Here is a 21341-nt window from a genome sequence, read left to right as displayed (position 1 = left end):
GGAGAAGGAGGGAGGGAGGGATAAGAGGAGAAGAAGTTATAAAAGTAAAGAGGGTAAAAAGTTAAAGTTAGAATATAGGAGGATGGTAGGGGAAGAGTAAAGAGGAGAAAGGATGGATTTGAAAGTACTATCATGGAACGTAAATGGTTTGAATATTAAAAGCAAAGAGAAACAAAATAGCACATACTTTAACAAAAACTAGATGTTATTTGTCTACAGAAAACACATGTAAAGAGACAAGACAGACGTTTATTGGTAAACAAAGGGTTGAGCCAAGAATTCATTTCATCAGATCACAAGTCTTCTTCAGGCCATGTCCCCCAAAATAAATAAAATAGTAACAGGGGATCAAAAATAATAATCCAATGAAAACCAGAGTTGTGTTTAAACAAAAAGTGAGAATGAAACCATGTGGATAGTTTGGCTTAGTGCTAATTGAGTTTTCCGCTGCCCACCAACAATATGTTATCATGCCAAGGAACTGATCAGGAATTCAGTTCTTAGGGTTTGCTGAGCACCAAAGTGCTTGGAAACTTTGGTGGGCAGGGGGGGGGGGACGGATGTGAGCTACCTCTGAACTCATCAGTGGGTCTGGTCTCTCATCCATCTCACCTGGTGAATCCACGAGAGGAAAGGTCTTGACAGTGGTGTGCTCAAGAGCATCCTGCAGGTCCCGGTATTTGCAGTTGGAGGAGATGAATTTCACGTCGCACACCATAATATCCTCCACAAAGATATTGTATTTGCTTAAGTGGGCAGAAGTTAAAATCAAAGGGAAGAAAATGAGTAACTTAAAGAAAAAAGAGGTGGTGGCTTAATTAACTAATTTGTCAGCTAGTTAGTTAATAGCCTTCCACCCACCCACCACCACCAATTGTATTCTGCTTGAAGAATCCTCACGGCAGCTGCTACATATGAGATTGTAGTAAAATCCAGACAAGGAAAATATAGATAGATAGATGACTATGAGAGATAAAATGGTAGTAAAATCCATAGGAGGAGAAATTCCACTTAAAATAACTCAAATGTCTACCAGAATTATATATAGGAGACTTCTTGAAACAGACTATCAAGCAGGCTAGTCAAATGTCTCTAGGGAGGGAGTTCCCCAAAGAGGGGTTCCCCTTCTGAGAAAACACTGCTTCACACCAGTTTAATGCTGCTGCCACTTGGAGCAGGACCCTATCTGATGACTGAAGAACCCAGGAAAGCCCGTATGGGAGAAGGGCGTTCCTTGAGGTAGCCTGGGTGCAGGCTATTTGCTTCAGGAAGAAGAGGAGTTAAGGTCATAGAGAAATGGAAGCAATGCAGAGAGGTTCGCCTCAGATGGAGGCAGGAAATAGATTGTGGGCTTATCCACACTTCCTCTTGTCCTGCTGCTCTCCCCTAGGGAACACCACTCTTTAGCACTCAATCAGAGCAAACAGCAAATTAAGTTTTCCCCAGAACACCATTTGGTGTGCTCTATTGCTAAAGAACAGGATTTCCTTCAGAAAGGTGCGGGGCAAAAGGAGGAAACCGCTTGGGCAGGGGTGGTTGCCCCGGGCACAAAATAGGGCACAAAATTTCAACACCCAGCACTGCCTCAATACATTTGTGCGCTTCCATCACTGGACTCCGTTGAAAACGGAGGAAGTGACCTCTCTAGCAAACCAGGAAGTGTCCTCTCCAAACAACGTAAACGAATCTTCTTATCACTGCGGCTGCAATCTCCTGGGTGATGCAGACACCGTTATGCATACTCCTGTCCGTTTTCCTCCACTGCTCTGCGCTGCCCTGGGCAACATGCAACCCACGCTACACCACTGGGTGGACTCATCCGCACCCCCTTCTCATTATCTCAGCATTTGACTCCATTCCCTCCCTCTCATCCCCTCTTATTATTATAATACCTTATTTGATTCCATCCCAAGTCCGGCAAATAGGGCAACTTCTTAACTTGGATGATGCTGTCGTAGAGACTAGGCTGCAAACTCTGGGCCACCATGTTGGCAAGGATGACGGCCACCATCATGGGCAGGATGTGGGAGATCTGACCTGTCAGCTCAAAGCAAATCACTGCTGTGGACACCGTGTGGCTCACTGCACCAGTCAAAGCGGCGGCTCCTTTTCCCAATTACAGGACATGGAGAAAGAGCGGGTAAGTTAGCAGCATATGGACCATCCGTAGCTTAGATTGAGATTTCAACCTAAGGAAAAAGGGATGTGGACCTACCAATCACGGCATAACCTCCAGGTAAGATTTTGTAAACAATGTCATCGAAGACAATCCCATCAGGAAAAAACCAGGCCATGATTTCACCAACCAGGCGTCCAAAGGCAGCCCCTATAAGCCATCATGAGATCACTGGTTAATACAAGATCAATAAAAACTCGTTCCCCTCCCTGCCTTCATAGCTGTTCTGCGGCTAAGTGTGTTCTGCTAACAATGTACAAGAAAATATCGAGCAGTTAACGAGTCCCACTAGTAGAAGGCAGCAGCAGGTCTTCCATCAGCCCAATTGAGCTTTTCCCTCCTTCTCCTCCCTCTGTGCCTCCCCACCACCACCACCAATTAGCCCTGGGGAGTTGGGGAAACCCCCGGAACAGCCAGGGGGTGGTTCTCTAATACCCCAGAAGAGAAGAGGTCAACCCATCTGGCAAACTGAAAGACTTGAGCTGACAGAATGATCTTCTAAGTCCTGTGTTGAATTTCCCACTCTGCCTCAGGATTTGCTAGCAGGCGGCATAATTGATACTTGTGTAATATAATAGATGCACACAGGGCTTGAGCAAACGAACCCACACTTTAAATTTTAAAACTGTACGTCTGCAGAGAAAGAACAATAAGCTTACTGCTGCTTCTTTGGCACAAGAGGTCTATACTTCCGCTCAAAGGAAGAGCTAGCTTTTCGTTTCTATTTTCCTATTCTGACCGCTAGTAAGTTTTCTTATCAAAGAAAGGTATTGTGTTGGAGCCACATGAATAGGAGTGGTGCAGCCCAGGATTTGTGAGTTGTAGGAAGTGGCTAGAGAGTGAGAAGGAGCCGGGAGTGAGATGCGAGCTGAAATGTCAAGGGATTCCCTCATGGGGACCAGAAGGAGAACCAGGGTCCCAATCATTTCAAAGAAGCACCATCCAATGTCAATTCGCATCTCTGAGCAGATCAACACCATACATTTAAAGCACGTTCAAGGGCACTTTTAAAGAATAGTTTCCCCCTCACAGAGCTACAGTTCCCAGCACCTTTAACCAGCTATAGTTCCTGTTAAGTTGTGGGTGAACATATCAGACGACACAGGGATTCTTCAAACAGCTCTTGTTTATTTGCAGGCCAGAACAGAACTGAACTGAAGGGTTCAGCCAGCCTGCTTATATAGAGCTCCACTAGAACGCAACAGTAACCATTTTCTGTAACTATCCAATCACTGAACGTCACTTTCAATCCCTTATTTGCATATGTAGACCTGAGTGAAAACTATCTACAGTAACCCCCTGCTGTTGGGAACTTCAGTACATAACAGTTCCAAGCATTCTTTTGGGGGGGGGGTCACGTGTGTCAGAGGTGATGGTTCAGAATTTATCTGGTTAAATTCCCCTGGTGTGTGTCACCTGCTAACGTCAGCTTACAGCTGGGCGGAGATAGAAGCTGGGCGGGACAATCCCTGTATTGTTCAGTTCCCCTGTGATCCTGAGGGGAGAAAGACGTTCCCTCTGTGTATCTGTGAGGGAGACATGGCTGAAAGAAGCCCTGGACTTTAATGCTGTAATGTTTTAATAAAGAGCTGTAAATAGACGAACCTGTCTATGTGTGCTTACAAGAAGCAAGACTGCTTTACAACGCTGTGCTTCTACTCTGCTAAAAAGCCGTGACTGAAAGGAGAGAAGCAGGAGTTATTGCGCAGCTTGAGAGGAAGCCTGCCGGACCGCTGTAGGTGATTGATGCGGATCGTAAAGCTGTCTGACGTTGCGGCTCTATCGATAAGGCAAGATCGATATCTCCGAACAGGTTATGGAGTCAGAAAACGCTCGTAAAGCAGTCGGTGTGAGCTCCAGGAACGCTTTGAAGTCAGCGTGGGTGCTGGAGAGCAAGAATGATTAATTGCCTGCTTCCGTGAGACAGTGAGAGCTTCTGATACACAAAGAGCTAAAAAGCAGCTAAAAGCTGGGAGCTGAGACGCAGCTGAAAAATCGCTTCTCCAAAGACAGGTGCTGGAGGCTACTGCTACGTGAGTAAGCTGGGGCACTGGGGGGAGAAGATGGCGCAGTTCCAGAAGCATGGTTTTGAGCTTAAGCTACCATGTGGAAAGCTGACGCGCGAAGGCTGGTGGACGTGGAGTCTCCACGTAGAACTGTTGTTGGTCGGAGAAAGCCTTTGGGAGGCAGTCCAGCCACTACAGAAAGCGGCTGGAGCAGCAACAGAGCTGAGCGAAGCTGAGAAGTGTGTGCTAGTATTTCTGGCAGAGAATGTAAGTGATGCGCTGAAGCCTATTGTCCTAGATGCTGAGAGGCCTGAGGTTGCATGGCTAGCACTCCGTGAGGCTTGTGAAGCAGGAGTGGAACGCCATGGCCTAGATGCGGCTGCATCAGAAGGGGAGAGGCAAGATGGCGCTGGGCACATTCTTGAGAGTCAACACACAGCTGAGGGAAGCTGTGGGCCCCCAGAGGGGGCAGAAGGGACTATTGCTGGCAGCTGTACTAATGCTGCACCGTGCTTGTGTGAGGCGTTAGCGAAAGGCCAGAGTCCTAGAGGAAGCCCTGGAGAGGCTGAACTGGCAGGCCCTGTTCCCGATGTCTTAGCCTCTAGGAGTGCTAGTGAGCAGATCGGGGGGGCGAAGAGTTCCAAAGGCAAGTTTAAACAACTTTCGCTTTGTGCTGAAGCAGAGAGGAGCTTCAGGGGGGGCCACGCTGGTGGGAGGAGCCGTTCCAGAAGGAGGAAGGCCAGGCCAGCTGGGAGGAGCCCCGGGCAGTGTTTTTCCACTGGAGTTCAACGTCGGCGTGGCAGTTGCCCCCACCGGAGCAGAGAGCCGATGCAGGATGTTTGCACAGACTTTTCCCATGGGAATCAGGCAGGTTTCCATGGCAACAGGCCTGGGAAGACAGGCAGGCGTGGAGCTGAGCCAGGTGGTCGTGGTAAACAACAGGAAGAGTCTTATCAGGTTTCTGCGAATATGGCAGTGTTTGAAGACGGCGGAGTGGAAAATTTCCAGCTCAGCCTTGTAATCGACTCTGCAGCTAACCGCAACATGGTTCCAGAGACCCCTGCAGTCGAGAGGTGGAATTGCACAGCAGTTCCGAAAGGACAAACTATTAAGTTCGCGAATGGACAGAAAACTAGAGTTCACAAATGTGCTAATGTCTATCTTTCTGTTTTACAGGAGACGGTGGATTTTTGTATTGTTCCAGAGATTCATCACTGTTTGCTATCTGTGCCTTATTTGTTAAGTAAGGGGTTCAAAGTTTGTTTTGAAAATGATGTCTGCACAATCTCCAGAGAGGGGAGGTTACTAGCCAAAGTGCAGAAGAGACAGAATGATCTTTTCATTCTTAAAACGTCTCTTGGAGGTGAGGGGAAGGTTGAGAAAGCACAAGCGTTGCGTGCTACAGTTCCCAACCAACGTGCTACAATTCCCGCTCATAATGTTACATGTGCATGCGTATGGCATCAGAGAACAATTCATGGGTCGGTAGAGGGCTTGCAGACTCTGCCCGAGGTTGCCACAGGGTGTAGGATTCAAAATTGTGGAAGTGCCATTGATTGTGACACTTGCAAGCAGGCAAAGGTGAGAGGGTGCAGTTACCCAAAGGTGGAACGTGTGGCCACAAAACCTTTTGAGTTGGTACACATAGATTTGACCGGTCCTGTCAAGGAACCCTAGGGGGGGCCAAATTTCTCCTAACTTTTTTGGATAATTTCTCGCAGAGTTCCTGGGCTCACGGTCTCAAATCCAGGGAGGATGCAGCACAGCTGATCAAGAGCTGGATTGAGGGGGTGGAACAGAGGTTCTCCACCAGGGTTCAAGAGATCATCAGTGACAGAAATGCTGAGTACACTGGTTCTGCGTTGCAGAAGTTCTTGCAGAAGAGAGGGATACGCCACACAGTTAATTCACCCCAGCAAGGGGGGGGGGGGCAGAGCTGAGGAGTGGAGCTCTGGTTAAGGCTGCACAGGTGATGCTGAAAGAAGCCAGGTTACCTCCTGAGTTTTGGTTGGAGGCTACTAGGGCTGTGTCATTTACCTGGAATCGTGTCTACAACTCACTGGTAGGTGACACACCGTTCTCTCTGTTGAATGGCCGCAAACCCCAGGTTCACTTTCTGCGGACTTTTGGGACTCCTGCGCTTGTCGCTTTGCCTAAGGCTTTGCAAAGGCCAGATGGAGCCAAAGTCCAGAAAATGATCTTCTGTGGGTATGAGCCAGATGCCCGTGCATGGCGTTTTGCTTACCCGTCAGGTGATCAGAGTAAGGTGCTGATCAGTAAACACGCTGAGTTCTTAGAGGAGGAGGTAAAGTCAAAGACTCCTGTCAGGCGTGATGTTCTCTCAGATTGTCTCTCTGACCCAGAAGACAGTTCTGATGAGGCAGAGGAAGAAGGGGCTGAGGCTGCTGATGACGACCAGGTCACTGACCAGGGTCAAGAGCAGGATGTGGCATCTCCACAAGCTGTTAAGAGACTGCCCAAGAGTCAGCCTAGTTCTCCTGTGAGTGTGATGGAGAGGATTCGAAGACGCTTTAAGTCAGAGGGAGAGTTCCATGATGCAGAGGATACACCTGCTGATCAAAATGAGTCAGGGAGAACACCTGAGTTTGTGCCTAGGAGGTCCAGTCGCACAACGAAAGGTATCCCACCAGAGAGGTATCAGGCCACAGGTGCGTGGGTAAGTTTCGCACAGTGCGATTCTGAGAGCTGTGAGGTGGTTCCACAAATGCCAAACAGGTATGCCAAGGGAGGGCACAAGGCATTGGGGAAGGAATTGATCTCACAAGGTGTTACTGAAGATGTTGCACAGGTATCACGCAGGGACACAAGGGGGGGTGTGATGGTTCAGAATTTATCTGGTTAAATTCCCCTGGTGTGTGTCACCTGCTAACGTCAGCTTACAGCTGGGCGGAGATAGAAGCTGGGCGGGACAATCCCTGTATTGTTCAGTTCCCCTGTGATCCTGAGGGGAGAAAGACGTTCCCTCTGTGTATCTGTGAGGGAGACATGGCTGAAAGAAGCCCTGGACTTTAATGCTGTAATGTTTTAATAAAGAGCTGTAAATAGACGAACCTGTCTATGTGTGCTTACAAGAAGCAAGACTGCTTTACAACGCTGTGCTTCTACTCTGCTAAAAAGCCGTGACTGAAAGGAGAGACAGCAGGAGTTATTGCGCAGCTTGAGAGGAAGCCTGCCGGACCGCTGTAGGTGATTGATGTGGATCGTAAAGCTGTCTGACGTTGCGGCTCTATCGATAAGGCAAGATCGATATCTCCGAACACTTTAAACATGTGGTGTGGATCTAACTTCATTCAGTTCTCCCCCTCTCTCACAATCCCAGCTTCTGAAAAATTCCCCTCTGAGGAAAATACAGAAACTCACCCAGCACAAACACAGGCATGAAGCCTCCGCAAGGTATTGGCATGGTAGTGGCAACGACAGACATCCAGAACTAGAACAGAGGGGACAGGCAGCAATAGTTAGTGTGTGGCACTGGTGGCGCCTCTCTCACAGCTCCACTGAACTTACTCAGAGATGGACCAAGAAGATGACAGATGTGGGGAAGGAGCAAAGGAGTTGCATATTTGGGGGAGCATACAAGCCACAAGGGCAGTTCAAGCAAGCCAGCCGCGTACCCTAGGGTGGCTGACTGCCCAGGACAGGGATGGTCAACCTGGCTCATCACTACCACCTTCCAGTGGCGTAGCGTGGGTTGTCAGTACCCGGGGCAAAGCAAGTAATTTGCACCCCCTAACCCATGGATTTGCGCCCCCTAACCCGTGGATTTGCGCACCCTAACCCTAACCCCCAGATGTTGTGCCCGGTGCGGCCGGCCCCCCCCTGCACCCCCCACGCTACGCCACTGCCACCTTCCCTGTCCCTTCTCAGTGTCTAGTCTGGTTAAAAAGGAAGTAAGCGTTCATAAAGATATTCCGGAATTTTGTGCTTCTGTGCAAACAGCAGCCACCCCCAAAAACAGACCTGTGTATATGAGCGCACAAAGAATAAGCTTGTTAATTTTTTAGCTGTTTTGAGTACGTTGAGCTGGTCTCTCTTGCCGGAAGTATCACATTTTGACACCTGTCTCCCCACCCCCACCCCCAGTGTGTAGATCCACCCTGGGGCTGGTGCAGAGGTGCTGGGAAAGAACCAAAGGAGGCTCAATTTTGGAAAGAGGATGATGGGGAGTGGGAGTGGAGAGTCAAGAGTTTATACCTACAGTTATTTGAACCTTGCTTTTTGGGAGTCTGTGGCATTGTTAATGCATTAGCTGCCTGCAGTAGCAGTTCTTTTCGCCCCCTCTTATACTCTGTTGCAGAATTGTAAACAAATAAAATATTACAAAGGCACCCTAAGGGTTCTGTGCTCACTTGCTCTCATCTAAACAAAACCCCATAAGCACTGCCCCCGGAATTTTCTACTGCTCAGAAGTAGGAAACATGTAACTACATTTTTTCCCTATAGGACTTTCGTTAAGCTATGGAGGAGGGAGAACTTCACGGAATTGCAGGCAGCCCAAGAGACATATTTAGGTTAATGCTAGCAAAGTGATTCCTAGTTGATGGTACAAAAGCAGTGCACCTAATGGAGAGTATTCACCATTAAAATTCATAGAGGAGAATTTTGTGGCGCAGGGAATAATTTTGCGTCTGCGTGAAGCCAGTCTCATTCAGTAAGCCTCCCTAATATGCGTAGGCAGGAAAATTATATAGGTGCTCATTGTGTAGATTGCTTGATACTTTCAACTTCAATACTTGCTATAGCACAAGAGGCTATTTTCTGCCACCCAGAAGATGGAGCAGACTTTTCCTGCATGACTGGAACTCGCAGGGAGACAGGTTTTGGCTAAATATCAAGAGAAGCAGCATGGGAGCAAGAGTGAATCAACAGTGGAATGATTGCCTTGGGAAGAGGTACAGTATGCTCTCTCAGAGATATTTTAGCAGAGACTGGAGGGGATGGTATAATTTCATCCCACATTGAGCAGCAGGTTAGATTAGGTGATGGACCATGCCTATGATTCTGTGAGCCAGCTGATAAATCTCCAGTAAGGCAAATAAAACCTCAAACACTCTCCGTGAACACTATGCAGAATATCTGCCTTCGTGGCTGTTGCCAGCCATGTAAAAGCAGGGTCCCCTGGTGCTTATTGTCTATGGCTCCCAGTGCTACATAAAAGAGATGTCAGCTCCAAGGAAGACTTAACATTGCTGCCAGGTGAGCAGCTCTTAAGTAACCTAATCACTGGCATTCTGCTGCAAGCCATGAGCAGATTCAAGGTTGATTTTCCAGACTATTGGAGGTATAGCGTTTTGTGTGCTTGTGCATTCAACACAGTCCCAAAGGTGAGGGAGTATAGTTCCCCTGAGCTTTTGAACCACTTATTTCATTGGCACTATAGCACCTTTTCATGCAATTCCGAAGGGAGGATCACATCCCACCAACTACCACATCCATCTTCTTCCCCTACTCTGGCTGCAGGACAGATTGAATAAAGGACACACTGTATTCAGGTTGTTTCCACACCAGGGCGCCTTAGTGCCCCTGAGACATTGCTTTTCAACAACCACATGGAAGCAGAATTAACCTAGTGATTATACACAGCACTTTATACTGGACTATATTCTCCATGGGGATGCGGGTGGCGCTGTGGTGTAAACCACTGAGCCTTGGCTTGCCGATCGGAAGGTCGGCGGTTCAAATCCCCGTAATGGGGTGAGCTCCCGTTGCTCGGTCCCAGCTCCTGCCAACCTAGCAGTTCGAAAGCATGTCAAAGTGCAAGTAGATAAATAGGTACCGCTCTGGCGGGAAGGTAAACAGCGTTTCCGTGCACTGCTCTGGTTTCGCCAGAAGTAGCTTAGTCATGCTGGCCACATGACCCAGAAAAACTGTCTGGGGACAAACGTCAGCTCCCTCAGTCAGTAAAGTGAGATGAGCGCCACAACCCCAGAGTCGTTTGCGACTGGACTTAACTGTCAGGGGTCCTTTACCTTTTTTTTATATATTCTCCATGACAATCTCGGAATGCCCCATCCCATATGGGCAGGTTCTCCTTATGTATAGTCAGAAATAAGTTATGTTCAGCTACGCTCCCGTGTCCTTTAATTAGTGGCTTCCCACTTTCTTTTGAATGGTTATGATAAAAGATTAATTGTGTAATTAAAGTTTCAGGAAGGGACCCGTTAAAGGGCAATGGCTGCAAATGAACAGGAAGCAGCTAATTGGCCACTTTAAAATAAAGGGCTATCAGAATTAAGCTACTAATTAAAGGGGTAATAGCCTGAAAAGCTTCTATAGCACTTGACAAGTCTATACTCGATAAGGCTAGCACTGCAATTGTACTTTAAAAAGAAAAAAATGAGCCTGGAAAAAAGGCAGAAGGGTATCACAGAACACACTGGGATGCAATTATTTGACAATGACACTATCTGGATTGTCCATACCAGCTAAGTGAAGAGACATTATCCCTATTCCAGACTAAGTGGCTGATGTGAAAGAAAACCCCATTATCCCTGAATGTTCTGGGGTGAATTAGGGTTTCTCATCCACTACATTAAACTCTCTCCAATAAAACCTCTTCAGTTGGCCTGGTCCAAAAGAACATACCAATTGCCTTGGAAAATAATGAGCTGTTTCTCTGAGGACTTTACAGCTCGCTGCTCCCGCTAAGGGAAAATAGCTGCAAGGGGCTAGGAGGAAACAATCCACATTCAGCGCAGTCGGGTGGGCTCCCTACCTTCATGACGAAGAAGAGAAGAATGATGACAAACACACTGACTTTGGGATGGATCCAGACTGCAGATCTCCCCAGAATCTGGGGGTCCCCGGTATGCTTTACCCAGGTGAAGTTATCAAAGAGGCTGCTAATGGCTTCTCTGGGCATCAGCTGCAAGGAGAGACAAGGCAATGAGGGACTAGGCTTTCGCCACAAAGGGAACAATATTCTGTTTGGAAATGTGTGTATTAGGTGCTGAGAAACCAGGGGTTAGGTGGGATGGGGTGGAGGCTCTTTGTGACAAGGTAAAACAAAATTCAGCAAGGACTGATATTTGTTATCTGCATAAGTTATACAAATTGAACAAGCAGGCTTGCCTGGATTGGATTGGATTGATCTTTATTACGGCCATTGGCCCGTCACACGACAGTTTCCCATACCACCATAATGTACTTGAACCTCCAAATTTAAAACCGCCAAAACTTAGAAAAAAAACAGACAAGAACCAAAGCAAAACAAAAACAAGGCTTGCCTGGCATTATTTTGCTTCGTCTCGCATCTGAGGTTTCGTGAGAAATTGCCTGCACACTTTGAAGCACATCTTCACAGCCATTAAGAGCTAGGAAAATACTGCATTGGCTTGTGAGTTTTTGTCTTTTCTAATGAAACCTGAGAGACTGGGGAAGCTGGATTCTGTCGCCAGTACCACTCTCTGCAGGTCTCTGTACTCCAATGAAATCATGGCACACACAAAGCCCTGCTTATATCTGGATGTGAATTGCAGAGGCTCTTTCTGCACTTTCAGAAACAATTCTATCTTCGACATCCTCCTGTTCAGTTTGTTCTTATAAATACCTCTTCATGCAGCCAAGAGGTTACAATTGATCAGAAACCAAAAGGTTTGCAAGGAGGAAATCCAAGCCGTGTACACTCACTAATTCTGCGTCTCCACCAATGGTTTGGGAAGTGGTGCACATGCAGCATACCCTGTGTATTGCCTGTTGTTTCTTATGAAATACTGTGCTTTGGTGACACTGCCCCCAAACTAGCTTCGAATTGACAAAAAGAATGACATAGCTATGTTTTAAACCAGTAGCGTGTTCAGAGTCCCATATTTTGCAATATAATTGTGAGCAGATCACAGTTCACAGAACCACTGAAATATGAAATATGCACTCTCTGCAAAACCAAATAAACAGAAATCTTATAAATCTATATGGCTTGTTTTCACCAGATAAGAATCTGACCCATTGCTTCTTTCAGAAACTTGCATAGTCTACAAAGACTTACGTTTATTTGGTTCTATGTTTTCATGGGAATCCATCTAGAGTGCACATTTTGTGACTTTCATAGATTTATAAGATTTCTGTTTATTTGGTTTTGCAGAGAGTGCATATTTCATATATTTCATATTGTTCAATGTTCTGTATAGATTATATAAAGAGTTTATATTGACATCGCATTGTCACTTGGTCATCGTGTTGCCTTGGATATTAGTGATGATTGTTTGCAACACGGGGTTTAATTGTTTGGTTACTTATTGCCTTATAGGAAAGACAAGATCCTCCATCTTCCTTTTACTCCAGGGGCGAATCTTCTTCAGGGCCAGATTCCCTCACAAGCCAGCCTCCCAAGGGCCACACAGCAGCAGTGGCCAGTGTCAGAGCCCAAAGTGGGCCACGCAACAGATTGGATCTTTGTACAGTGGGCTAGGTACAGCCACAGGTTTCTAGGCACATCCCACATGGACTTCTTTCCATGCACAAGATGCGCCATCAAGGGCCCATTTCAGCCACAGCAAAGTGCTCTGGGGACTGCGCCAGTGGGAGGTGGGGGAGGGGTGTGACTTGAGGGCCAGACATATAGGCCCTGAGGGCCATATTTGACGCCTGGGCCTAAGGTTCCCTAACCCGTCTTAGTCAATGCAAGGTAGGATGGGATTACTACTACTCAGCATGAACACAAAACAGAGAGGAATGGTGCTAGTTCACTCCCCAACGGAGTGACAGCACAGTAGAGAAGTGTTTTCCCCCCCTGCAGCTGATGGAAGCTACTGCTGTTGGAAAACAAGGCACAGACAAATTCTAGGTTGAGAAAACTGTACCCCTCATTCTGTGAAATAGGTTTTAGGCATTTATGGACCTATAGCAATATTCTCACCTCTCCAGCCATAAACTGCCCAAAGCCTGGGGGGAATGTCAAAGACGCTATCACAAAGGTTATAACCCCTGGATATATAAGGCGGCTAGAACAGAAAAGAAACAGAAGTTAAGTGCCAACATACATCAAACCCAGAAAAGCTGCTGCAAAATAGAACCAGAGAGCAATTCTGCCCTCGCCTCTCCTAAGCCCAGTGAACTCTGTCAGGGTCTCTAGCCTGACTTCAACAATATCTGCTTTCTGCAAAACAAGAAGGCATTGTGGTATTTAAGTTGGCAGCCTCCCTTAAACTTATTCCAAAATAAAAGCGACACCCATGAAAGGCTATTGTTTACTTTCTACATTTAAGAGTACTTCCTGCGCCATGTTTTGCCTGACCAATACAGTTTGTGCTGAAATGAAAATCCCGAACTTCCCTCTAAAAAAATCAATGCAGCACAGGGTCTTTTCAGATGCTGCTGCTGAAAATTTACTTCACAGCGGCTCCCACTGGCTGGGCTTTAGAGCAGGGTCATTGGTACAGTGGCTGGGTAGGTCCTGCTGCCATTATTCTTGAGCAAAGGAGGAGAATAACTCTATAAAAGCATACTCACTATTTGGTTAGGAATTGACTTAGAGCCGTATGTCGACGTACACACAAAACCACCTGCCGGTTGAAGTAAACAAAAAACGCTCCAAGGAACCCAGAGCAGATCCTACAGCAAAGGAATTTTTAAAAAATAAAATAAATGTGGGCATTGCCAACTTTTAAAAAATTTCTATGTATGGATTTACATAAGAAGAGCCACATTGGATCATGTTCGGGGCCCATATGAACCCTAGGACCCTCTTCCCCAAAGCCTAACTTTATTTTATAAGCATAAAAGTTTGGGACGGGGGTGGCGCTGTGGGTTAAACCACAGAGCCTAGGACTTGCCGATCAGGTCGGCAGTTCGAATCCCCGAGACGGGGTGAGCTCCCGTTGTTCGGTCCCTGCTCCTGCCAACCTACCAGTTCGAAAGCACGTCAAAGTGCAAGTAGATAAATAGGTACTGCTCTGGCGGGAAGGTAAACGGCGTTTCCGTGCGCTGCTCTGGTTCACCAGAAGCGGCTTAGTCATGCTGGCCACATGACCTGGAAGCTGTACGCCGGCTCCCTTGGCCAATAAAGCGAGATGAGCACCACAACCCCAGAGTCAGTCACGACTGGACCTAATGGTCAGGTGTCCCTTTACCTTTAGGCAGCTGTTAGGGACTGGGCAGAGGAGGAATGGTAGAGACCCCCTCCCCAGCCTGACCCTTCCAGAGAAGAGGAAGACAGTTCAGAATTTCAACAGGGGTTTGAGGGAAGTCTCAGCTCAGAAGCTGATGAGGGGGAAAGTTGGGAAATAATGGGAGAGGAGGAGGAGGAGGAAGCACCAGGAGGGCGACAGCTGGCAAACACAGTGTCTTTACAAAGCATTCCAGATCCCCCCTCTCCCAGAATCTGGCGAGCCTTGAAAGTAGGAGAGCAAAGAGCTCAAAAGAAGAAGGCACTTGTCAGCACCTGTAGGGATGATGTATGAGATAGTGGGAGAGAAGGAAGGGGTGGAGATTCTCTTGGGACAACACCATTATCTAAGAGCCTGTGTTCCAAAGCCTCTCTCTGAATAAAAAGCGGGTGGTAAGAAACTTTTCCTTGTCTTTGTACATTCTTGGGCTACTGGATGTGGGAGTTGCTTCCAGCCGCCTGACAGAAGCATATCCAGAAAATATAGATGAGTAACCAAAAAACAAACCAACCCTAGAGCAGCTTTTCTCAACCTGTGGGTCCCCAGATGTTGTTGAACTACAACTCCCATCACCCCTAGCTAGCAAGGCCAGAGCTCAGGGATGATGGGAGTGGTAGCCCAACAACATCTGGGGACCCACAGGTTGAGAACAGCTGCCCTAGAGCCTGGTCTGTACAAATCCAGCAGAATGAGATGGGTCTTGTCCACTTCAAGCTGCAGCTGGTTAATCCTACAGTGGTACCTCGGTTTATGAACTTAACCAGTTCCAGAAGTCCGTTCTTAAACAGAAACCGTTCTTAAACCAAGGTGTGCTTTCCCTAATGAGGCCTCCCACTGCCGGTGTCCTTCCACCATTCGGATTCCGTTCTTAGACCGAGGTAAAGTTCTCAAACCAGGACACTACTTCTGGTTTTGTGGAGTTCGTAAACTGAATCGTTCGTAAACAGGACTGTTCTTAAACTGAGGTACCACTGTATTTTGAATGCTCCTCCATGTAAACACAATCTCTCTCTCTCTCACCAAAAAAAACCCAAGCCTCATCAGTGAACTCAGACTCACTTTGTGCACCCCTAATTTTCTTTTTGCAGTAAGGGTTATAAAAAATCAGAAAAAAATCAGGAGAACTCTTAAAAAATATGAGCCCTTACCTGCATTATTACAGGCTATTCTACCACCTCTGGATGCCACAACCTCATTCCCACCCCACAGCCCTTGGGCAAGCCCTGTCATTTTGTCCATGGGGAAGATCGTAAGAGAGACAAATGAGGTTTGAAAGAGATACAAAAGGGGTAGATGGAGGGGAGAGGATTGTTTCTTTCAGCTCAACAAGCATCTAACACCATTTGCAAGTGGTGAACTTGTTTTTAAATGGCTTTTTTTTTTAAAAGGCCCCTTTTCCTCAACCCAGCCCTGATAAGTGAACTGTTATGTACTGAGTTGAATAGGATCCAAAATGCAGCAGTCTGATTGGTCCTAGAACAATAGGATTCAGAATGCAGCAGTCTGATTGGTCCTAGAACAATGCAGCAGTATGATTGGTCTGCAGGAGCCACCCAATCCAGCTCCAGGTGGAAGTGAATCCACAACCTGATTGGCCTACAGGAGAATCCCGGAATTAGCCAATCATGTGGGGCCCATTGTGTAAATAATGTATATAAGGCAGACATTCTGGGGGAACTTCCATTCCTCCTCACCACTATGAGCTGAATAAAGAGCATGAAATCCACTCTCGACTCCGAGTATATTTCATGAACGAAAGCAAGTTCCAAGGCTGATTTAGGAGAAAACGGAACCCATTATTTGCTGTGGTGGCCAGGAGGAAGCAGGATCTCAGAGTGCCTTTGAAAGTTGTGTGCAAGTGGGAATTTTGCCAACGTTTCTCATCCCTTTGCGACAGCAAGCCGCATCCGCAAAAATGCCCGCCTAGATGCCATTCAGGGGCGCTGCTCCTTTCCTTTGCATCTAGCCACCTTGCAGGAATAATTTCCCATGAGAAAAACACGACAATGTTTCTATTCTGAACTGAGTCATTCAATGGCTGCTGGAAGCACTGCAATGAGGTTTTTTCCCCTGTTTCTGAATGCTGTTGTGTCTAACTTGGATCCTCCAGGGGACTCTAAGCAAGCAGCAACTCTGCTATATACAGAGTTTTCAAGGGGGAGGGAGCACTCGCCTTCCATCGTTTTGCATCACAATTAGCCACGTCCCTTTGGGCTTACCCTATTACGGCAAAAGCTGGCAGCTCCTGCAGGTCAAAGGGGAAATCCATGCGGAAGTTGGTTCTGAAGAGGGCTGTGATGGTCACTGCGAAGCGAGGGTGAAAAAGACAGGAGGAATTACGACCGTGGAAAAATAGAATGTGAGAGAATTTTAAATGTGTACTACAGAAAGCAGTAGCCCCGGGGGTGGCGGAAAGCCTAGAAAAATATGGGATATCAAGGCACAAGCACAAGAGACAGGCAAGGAAGAATCGCAGAAGCTTTCCTTTCAGCACTGCCACAGTTCTTAGCACCCCGCTTGAAAAGACTTGGTAATGCGGATGTTATTTTGATATGTTTTGGGATGGGCCTGGAATACTTCTAGCCTCAAGAGCACTTCATTAAGAAAAGGTTTTGCTGTTGCTGTCATCAGGAAGTAGTTCTGGCTCACAAGCAGCACCAAATGGTATATATTATTTTGATTTGGCATCCTCACACATTTTTCTCTTTCAGTTTAACAGGAAGAGGGAAGCAGCTGCCCTTTCAAAAATTCTTCATCCTGTTTGCTGTTGTTTTTGGTATGAATTCCTGCATCGTCCCAGAAAAGTCCAATACTGAACCCACTTGAAAATCCCCTCTTGAAAATAGCCTGAATATCAAAGGCAAGCAAACTCGTAGAAAAATCTCTGTGGCCTCCAATAACACCACAGCACAGCAATGAGAAAATTGGAGGCAGGTTGAATAGGGCTGACATTGTTTAAACAGTGGGATAGTGATGGTTTCATACCACTGTTCCTGTTTGTAATGTGAACCAATGTTCTAGCCAGTGCAGGTTTCGCAATTGTTTAGCAAGGCAATCAAAGCAATCAGCTCCATATATGCATGAAACTATCCTGAGGATGAGGGACGTGGGGGGCGCTGGGGTTAAACCACAGAGCTTAGGACTTGCCGATCAGAAGGTCGGCAGTTTGAATCCCCGCGACGGGGTGAGCTCCCGTTGCTCGGTCCCTGCTCCTGCCAGCCTAGCAGTTCGAAAGCACGTCAAAGTGCAAGTAGATAAATAGGTACCGCTCTGGCGGGAAGGTAAACGGCATTTCCGTACGCTGCTCTGGCTCACCAGAAGCGGCTTAGTCATGCTGGCCACATGACCCGGAAGCTGTACGCCGGCTCCCTTGGCCAATAAAGCGAGATGAGCGCCGCAACCCCAGAGTCGGTCACGACTGGACCTAATGGTCAGGGGTCCCTTTACCTTTACCTTTATCCTGAGGATGATGTTTCTGACCAGGGTTGCCAACTTGAATAAAATTTTGGGGAGGGGGCAAGTAAACCCCGCCCCATGTAATCAATCACACACCCCATTCAAATATTTTATTGGGGGTGACGAAGCTCCCTCAGCCCCTAAGAGTTGGCTCCTATGCTTCTGCCTGTCATGTAGATGAATGTAAGAACTGGAAGAGGGAGCGGGTAGCAACTCACAGCGCTAGAACAGCATGCTAAAAGAGTTCACCTGACTCTCTCCCTCCATCCCTACAACCTTGAAGAAGTCGCTTGTGCAGTGACACCTTTGGGATAGAGGAGGACGTACAGTCAGAGCAGAGACTAGGAAGGAAGTCAGTCCTCGAATCCTACCTGCATCTTTGTTCCAGACAGCAAAGACTCGGAAAACAAAGGCACTGAAGGTAGCCGCAAAAAATCCGCGCCAGTAGTTACGAACTGCAAAGTAGGTTGAAGTTACTTCGATGCTGAAGAGCACACCTATGGGGAAGAAGGACGTTCTCAGCAATGCATAACAGCTCCTCTCCCCAACCCAACCTGCTCCCAAAGTCACTTGAGAATACCTTGAATTCTACTCCCCCAGCGCATGAATTAACAGGAATTTGCAAAAGTAGCAGAGAGAAAATAATAGCAGGGTTGTTGTGTTTGAACTGTTTCACCTTAACTCGGTTTCCTTCAGCTAAGGCTAAGCATGAGTGAAAATAAACAATTCCCAATTTCAACAGCACATGGGTTTCCAAACTTTCTGCTTTGAGGAAACCGTCTCTATCTCTGCTGAGGGAACCCTGTGCATTGCAGAGGATTGGTGGATCATATTCTGTGCATCACTTCACATGAAATTATGGACAGTGTTGGTCTTTACTGTGTGAACTGAAAGTGGAGGAAAACTCAATAATAGTGAAAAAAGCTGTTTTCCAGGGAAGCTCGTCCACCATTACAGATGGTCTCATTGAGGAACTATCGATGAACTTCCAAGAAAACCGCAGAGTTCCCCAGAAAGAAGTTTGGAAACCGCTAGCTCAGTGGAGTGGGAACTGCTTCCCAATTGCTTTCCTTCCATACTAGTACGCTAATGAACCACAGCATCAGCCCTGGACGCACGATTCCAAGGTAAGTGTTTGGCTGGAAGGGTATGAGTCAATATGGAAACAGCTTCTGTGCTGCCAGGGTGTGCTGGCCAGTTATCCAAAACCAAATGCTTAAAAAAACATAGCTAGAGAAGAAGGTAGATTGGGGTCTACTGGTAGATCCCTGGGTGATTTGCTGTAGATCGGGAATGGTTTCTGACTCCCAACTGTTTAACAATGGCAGGAGCAACATGGCTTTTCCCATATAAATTAGGTTGCTGAAATGAAGAAAGCTAACCACGAGTGGTCTTTTGTGTGAGATAAGGATGTTCAGTTCCAGTACAGAAAAGCAAATTCCTGTGCCTAGAGGCACCCTGTTTTTCGATTCACCTGTGTGTGTCTCGCATATGGTAGATCGTGGGTTTCTAGTTTAACAAAAACAACAACCAAAGAGTCCCAACAAGCCTGGAATCTGCCTGCCTGCATTAGAAAATGGAATTTAGAGGGTGGGTTATAATTGGGGGTGGGTGGGGAGGAGGAACCATGCAAGGTTTCTAGGGAAAGTTAGACGATAGCCAGCATTCACTTGCCTCCCAGTGGTGTCCCGAAACAGCAGCCAACCCCTACTGCACATCCCACAGTCAGGACATCTGTGTAATAATATGGCTGCTACTGGTGGAAGAGACATGAGCGAGAGAAAGACAAAGACACGAGAGACACACAAAGTGAGACACAGAAGCAGAGAAAGGGAAGAATGAGTGACAGAATTGGTAGCTAGTGCCAGAGAATGATCAATACTGTAGATGTTATCTAACAACGCACACTGAACCCACAGTGGTACCTCTGGTTACGCACTTAATTTGTTCCGGAGGTCCGTTCTTAACCTGAAACCATTCTTAACCTGAGGTACCACTTTAGCTAATGGGGCCTCCTGCTGCTACCGCGCCGCCGGCACACAATTTCTGTTCTCATCCTGAGGTAAAGTTCTTAACCTGAAGTACTACTTCCAGGTTAGCTGAGTCTGTAACCCGAAGTGTGTGTAACCCAAGGTGTTTGTAACCCGAGGTACCACTGTATATGTCAAAAGTTTCCGCCTCATTTCTCACCAACACACAAGCTTAGGTGCACATAGCAAGATGGTGATGTAATACCAAAAGGGATTCATGCAAGACACAAGGCCTCAGCTCTTGTAAATGCAGAATACTCCCATCTTTCCAGAGTCGCATGTGAATAATGTATTCAAGTATCAATTGTTCAAGGGGTTAAGAGAAGTAGTGTATGTTCACAAATCACACAGCTCCAACCCAGAAACTGTACGAAACTGCAATGATTTATCAAGTAGATGGTCATGTGTGAAAATTCAGGGCATGTGTCAATGGCTGCATGTAAACATGCTAGGAAGCTGCAATAGGCAGCATCTTCCCAGTGCAGCACTTGGCACATGTGTAGGATTTCCACAGTTTCCTGCAATAAAACAACATATGAGCAGTTTGGAGACATTCAATGGAAAATGGCAGAATAGGTGTACAGCACTTTCCTTGCTTTGTTGAAGTTTGGACAAGGAAAGATGGGGAAGTTAGAGCCACACTCTATGTGCAAAAATATAATATGGTTATGGAACTGTGCTACTTCAGAAGGGAAGTGTGAATATGGAAATACAGTGGTACCTCGGGTTAAGAACTTAATTCATTCTGGAGGTCCATTCTTAACCTGAAACTGTTCTTAACCTGAGGTACCACTTTAGCTAATGGGGCCGCCCGCAATTTCTATTCTCATCCTGAAGCAAAGTTCTTAACCTGAGATACTATTTCTGGGTTAGCAGAGTCTGTAACTTGAAGTGTCTATAACCTGAAGCGTCTGTAACCTGAGGTACCACTGTACTGTAAAGCTCCTACTCATTTCTATCTGGATAGGCAGTTATGGGAGAAGAGTGACAGAGAAGGTAGAACCCCCTGCTGTATCCATGCTAACAATGTTATTTTAAAAGCACCCCAGATTCCCCCCAAGATGCAAAAGAAATGGGGTAGGGGGAAGATAAACTGTGATTTACTGGAGACACAGAGAGAGCTGGAAAATAAGGACTGTCCCTAAAAAATAGAGGTAGCTAGATTATTGGCATATGTGATTTATGTCATTCCCTGAAGGAGCATCTCCACCCCCATAGTCCAGCTCAGACACTGAGGTCCACCTCCGAGGGTCTTCTGGCAGTTTCCTCTCTGCAAGATTACAGGGAACCAGGCAGAGGGCCTTCTCGGTAGTGGCACCCGCCCTGTGGAACTCCCTCCCATCGGATGTCAAGGAAATAAACAACTATCTGACTTTTAGAAGACATCTGAAGGCAGCCTTGTTAAGGGAAGTTTTTAATGTCTGATGTTTTATCGTGTTTTTAAATATTCTGTTGAGAGCCACCCAAGTTGGTTGGAGAAACCCAGCCAGATGGGCGGGGTATAAGAATTATTATTATTACTATAATTATTATTAATATTATTATTATT

The 21341-nt window shown here is 46.7% G+C and overlaps 1 protein-coding gene across 3 annotated transcripts in view; it reads right to left on the bottom strand.

The window, feature by feature from the left end:
• Positions 1-21341, bottom strand: part of CLCN1 (chloride voltage-gated channel 1) — a 110058-nt gene that overhangs the window by 15069 nt on the left and 73648 nt on the right. For 2 of the 3 annotated variants that reach the window (XM_081893894.1, XM_081893892.1), the window contains exons 7-16: positions 19437-19515; positions 18134-18259; positions 16526-16610; positions 13651-13752; positions 13058-13142; positions 10919-11068; positions 7564-7633; positions 2216-2326; positions 1893-2106; positions 613-746 (exon numbers count right to left, since the gene is read on the bottom strand). In XM_081893894.1, coding sequence (XP_081750020.1) covers positions 613-746; positions 1893-2106; positions 2216-2326; positions 7564-7633; positions 10919-11068; positions 13058-13142; positions 13651-13752; positions 16526-16610; positions 18134-18259; positions 19437-19515 — 1156 coding nt within the window. The remainder of the gene's footprint in view (positions 1-612; positions 747-1892; positions 2107-2215; positions 2327-7563; positions 7634-10918; positions 11069-13057; positions 13143-13650; positions 13753-16525; positions 16611-18133; positions 18260-19436; positions 19516-21341) is intronic. The other variant, XM_081893893.1, reaches the window with a different exon arrangement.

The sequence above is a fragment of the Podarcis melisellensis genome, assembly GCF_964234715.1.
Source record: "Podarcis melisellensis genome assembly, chromosome: 17".
Taxonomy (NCBI): Eukaryota; Metazoa; Chordata; class Lepidosauria; order Squamata; family Lacertidae; genus Podarcis; species Podarcis melisellensis.
This window is presented reverse-complemented; position numbering and strand designations above follow the sequence as displayed.